This window comes from Numenius arquata, chromosome 4 (assembly GCF_964106895.1).
Source record: "Numenius arquata chromosome 4, bNumArq3.hap1.1, whole genome shotgun sequence".
Taxonomy (NCBI): Eukaryota; Metazoa; Chordata; class Aves; order Charadriiformes; family Scolopacidae; genus Numenius; species Numenius arquata.
This window is the reverse complement of record NC_133579.1, coordinates 72709960-72714350: the sequence shown is the minus strand read 5'-3', so window position 1 is coordinate 72714350 and position 4391 is coordinate 72709960. Positions and strand designations below refer to the sequence as shown.

The 4391-nt window shown below is 49.6% G+C and overlaps 1 protein-coding gene across 3 annotated transcripts; it reads left to right on the top strand.

Moving 5' to 3' along the window:
* C4H7orf25 (chromosome 4 C7orf25 homolog) lies at positions 1–3958 on the top strand. Of its 3 annotated transcripts, none has more exons than XM_074146722.1 (2): positions 1–100; positions 2382–3958. In XM_074146722.1, exon 2 carries the CDS (start codon positions 2398–2400, stop codon positions 3664–3666), a length of 1269 nt encoding a protein of 422 aa, XP_074002823.1. In that variant the 5' UTR covers positions 1–100; positions 2382–2397; the 3' UTR covers positions 3667–3958. The 3 variants fall into 3 exon arrangements, with proteins under 3 accessions (XP_074002823.1, XP_074002824.1, XP_074002825.1); XM_074146723.1 differs by lacking the exon at positions 1–100 and adding an exon at positions 654–716 and having other exon boundaries at positions 2382–3952; XM_074146724.1 differs by lacking the exon at positions 1–100 and adding an exon at positions 1303–1401 and having other exon boundaries at positions 2382–3952.
* The last annotated feature ends 433 nt before the right edge of the window (positions 3959–4391 follow it).

The following is a 4391-nucleotide window of genomic DNA, read 5'->3' as shown; positions in this document are numbered from 1 at the left end:
GGGGGAGGCGCTGGGCCGCGCTGGGCCGAGCCGAGCCGCGCCACGCCGACCCGGGCCGCCTCCTACCGCTGCCCGGGGCGAAGGCTGCTACCGCCGGGGTGTGAGTATGGGCTGGGGCGCCGGGTGAAGGCGGCGGGGAGGGAGTGAGGCCCGGAGATGCGAGACCGGGGGCGGTGAGGCGGGCCCGGGCTTGGTACACCCTAATAGTGACCTGGAAGGGGGACGGGACACGCTACGATAGGGGAAACCGCAGCTCCGCCGCCCGCCCAGCCGAGGAAGGTGTGTCGGCTGAGGGTGAAACAAGGAGGCGCGGCCAGGGCCGGCCGCCGGGGCTCCCCCGGGGTCCGCAGCCGCCGCCGAGAGGGGCTGGGAGCGAGCCCGAGGACGCTCTGCCCTCACCCAAGATGGCGCCGCGGCCTCCCCGGCGCTTCCTCCACGTGATGCCGGAGCGCCGCGGAGGTCGGGGTGGCGGGCGGGGAAGGGCGGCCGTTCCCGCCGCTGCTCGCCGAGGGGAGACGCGGGCCCTGAGGGAAAGGGAGCGGGGTAAAGCGGCGGGGGCTGTGCGTGGCTGCTGAGGGGCGCCCTCAAATGGCGGGCGAGCACGTTGGGTGCCCGCCGGCCCTGCTTCCTGCGCATGCGCGGCGGGCTGAGGCGGTGCTTCAGCGAGCGGCTCCCCGTAACAGCAAGCATTTCTGTGAAGGGTTTTAGTGTTTTGGGTATTTATTTTATTTTATTTTATTTTATTTTATTTTATTTTATTTTATTTTATTTTATTTTATTTTATTTTATTTTATTTCCCCCACCACATTTTAAGCAGTAGTTCTTCTCCTGAGCCCTTGTGGTTGATGGGGAGGGGAGGAGGGGATTTGCCTGTTACTCGCCGCGGTTGTGCTGAAAAAGTAGTTGGGTTTGTGGGCTTGCTGTCACCGAAAAACTCGAAGTAAGCTTTGTCTGGGAGCCTTTTTATATGTCTGTAGAAGTCAAAGCTGCTGTGGTGAGAGGTGCCAAAGTAGTAACTGTGGGGTTTTACTCGTTGCTTTACGTTTAAGAATGACCTTGTGGCGATGGTGAGGGCCTTCAGGGGGCAGGGCTGCTTTCCCTGGCCTCCTCTCGCTCCCAAGAGGGTCAGTAGATCATCTTGGAAGACGTTAAGCTTTTTTGGTTGAGAAGAAGAGGAAAATTTTGGTGATGTTGGGTATTGACCGGGCCAGTAGCAGTTAATGGTGACTGTGTTTGAGCTTCTGCATAATGCAAGGGTGATTTCAACCTCTGGAAGCCAGGCTCCACGGTTGCCTTGGCAGAGCCTGTTGCAGGACCCAGGCCGTATCCTGTTGCTCGTTTTCAGCTGAAGCTGTGTTTGTCTTGCCCCTTAATACCAGTTTGCTTCAACGTGCAGCTTAGGTAAGAATTACAGCAGCATGTGTTTATGCTTGTAGTTGGGATTCAAACTGGATTAATTTCACTATTCATAGTGGGTATTTACTGCATGGCATAAAAAAATGGTATTGTTTCCTGTGGTATTGAATCCTGGATTTTTCAAATCCAGCCCACATTCAGTTAAGTAATTCCTATCATACTTTCCTCAGGGAGACATACTAAAGTAATATGGTTGTGAAGGAATAGACTCAGCAGATACAACACAGTAAATCTCTGGTAGAACTAGAAAACACAGAAATTTCCAGATCCTCCTGGCTCTAGAACTATGAATCGTAGTCTGTTGTGATGCTGTGTAACGTTGAAACTTTGCCATGGGGTTGTTAGGGGCTCATTCACTGAGCTGTGCAGTGTAAGTTGAAAGCTGGAGGGGACAGAGCTGTGCTACCCATAATTGTGAAATATGACGGGCTTCCTCTGTGCTGTGTTAAAATACTTGCTATGATCCAGACTTCACAGTTTTTACGTATGTCTGTAAGCGTGGTGGGTAGCTCTTATATTTTAATGGCAGCTGTGGTGAGAGCAGGAGGTGAGATTTGCTTATGGCATTAATAGGATTTCTAATTTTGCTCTGGATGGCAACTTCAGCAAATGGGCTGCGAGAGCTGAGGTCTCTCTCAGTGACTAGCTCAGTGAAGGGCTCGTGTGGGGAGGGAAAACCCAATAACCTTCAAGGAGTGTGTGGAGACTTGAATACTGCTCTTCTCCCTTGCTGAGAACAGAGATCTTCTAAAGGTGGTAGGTTGGAGCCCCAGAGGCAAAGGAAAAGAATTTAACTCTTTGGTGGGTCTTGTGCTGAGGTTCCTGATGCTTGTGCTTTGCAATAATGGTAGCTGTTGGACTAAATCTACTGCAAAACTCCAGCGTATACTGTTGCAAAGACCTCCTTTGACTGTCTTTGTTATTGCATGGCCAAGAATAATCTTCTCCTTTGCTTTCGCTTATAGGAATAATGTTTCCAACATGTCTGTGCAGTCGCTGCTTTGTGAAAGAATTGCCCTTGCGAAAGAATTGATCAAGAGAGCCGAAGCCCTTTCCAAGTCCCAGAAAAGGAGAATAGAAGGTGGGGCAAAACTATGTGGCAAACTGAAGGCTGAGCTAAACTTCTTACACAAGGTGGAGGCAGGGAAGGTGGCCATTAAAGAATCCCATCTGCAGAGTACAAACCTTACCCATCTCCAAGCCATTATTCAGTCAGCGGAGAACCTGGAGGATGTTGTCAGTGTCCTCCATGTCTTTGCCTATGAGGACAAGTTTGGAGACAAACAGACGCTGGTGGTAGATGTCGTCGCAAACGGAGGTCACACGTGGGTGAAGGCCATCGGTCGGAAGGCTGAGGCCCTGCACAACATCTGGCTGGGGAGAGGCCAGTATGGTGACAAAAGCATCATCGAGCAGGCGGAGGACTTTCTGCAAGCAAGCCATCAGCAGCCAGTGGAGTACAGCAATCCCCACATAATCTTTGCGTTCTACAACAGCGTGTCCAGTCCTATGGCAGAGAGGCTCGAGGAAATGGGAATATCTGTGCGAGGAGACGTTGTGGCTGTGAACTTACTAGCAGAGCCACCTACAGAAAACCAGCACCTTAGTGCCAGTGAATCAGATGAAGAAGGCCCTGAACTCCTGCAGGTGACCAGAGTAGACCGGGAGAATTTAGTGGCCAGCATTGCTTTTCCTACCCAGATCAAAGTCAACGTGTGCAATAGGGTTAACCTGGACATCACTACCTTAATAACTTACGTCTCTGCTCTGAGCTATGGTGGCTGCTACTTCATCTTCAAAGAAAAAGTGCTAACAGAGCAAGCGGCTCAAGAAAGGAGGGAGAGAGTCCTGCCTCAGCTGGAGGAGTTCATGGAGGGGAAAGAGCTCTTTGCCTGTGAATCTGCTGTCAGAGATTTTCAGTCCATCTTGGGAACGCTGGGAGGACCTGGGGAGAAAGAGAGAGCTGCGTTGCTCATTAAAAGAATTAATGTGGTGCCAGATCAGCCATCTGACCGTGCCTTAGGACTAGTGGCTAGTTCAAAAATCAATAGCCGTTCTCTTACCATTTTTGGGACAGGAGACACTTTGAAAGCCATCACCATGACTGCAAATAGTGGTTTTGTGAGGGCAGCGGCTAACCAAGGTGTCAAGTTCAGTGTTTTTGTCCATCAGCCGCGAGCATTGACAGAAAGTAAAGAACCTGCTGCCACACCTTTACCAAAGAGCTGCCCGCCTGATAATGGACTATAAGTCATTTAATGAGTTAGTCATTGAAATATTGCAGGTGCTGCAGCGGAGGCATTTGGAGAAGTAAGAGTTGTCGTAATATATTTTTGAGCGTGTATCAGTGAAAGCCATAACTGTAGCAGTGGAAGCCTTCCTCAAAGGATTTGTAATACTTTACTCAATTCTTGCTTTTCTTATCGTTCTGCTGACCATTAATTTATTCACTAAGACAATAAGATTTCAGTGAAAATTGTTGACTGGCTTACAGTGTATCAATTGTATCCATCCCCATATTAAAAAGTTCAGTTAAAGCACAGCTGTCTTTGTGCCCTTGTCGTTTTTGTCCTCTTCAGAGGACCTTAGATGGGCTTTAGACTTTTGTGGAACTTAAATCTTTCTTTCACCTTTCCTATTCACCTGAATTCTTGGTTGATTCAGAGGTAGTTCATGTAGAGACCTCTGCCTTTTTGTGTGTGTGCCGTTTCCTGAAGACGTGACTAGTAGCCACAAATAGAAACCAACTTAAGCCTTCTTTCTTTTACTGGAAGGAACCTCTTGTGTGCATACCAAGATAGAGAGCTTTACAATTCCCAGAAAAATGAGTTGAAATTGTATTTTATTGATGCTAATACGTTGTATTTCTTGGTCCAAACTGGGCAGCCAGTGGTAGCAGACAGAGGCGGCAAATCCACTTCCCTTTTCTCTTGGCCTTTGCCCAGGTGCAAAGTCTTGCCGGATGCGAAACCTAG

Bases quoted from the DNA above. Each gene is read 5' to 3' on its own strand.
- C4H7orf25 (XM_074146722.1), top strand. From the start codon at position 2,398: ATGTCTGTGCAGTCGCTGCTTTGTGAAAGAATTGCCCTTGCGAAAGAA.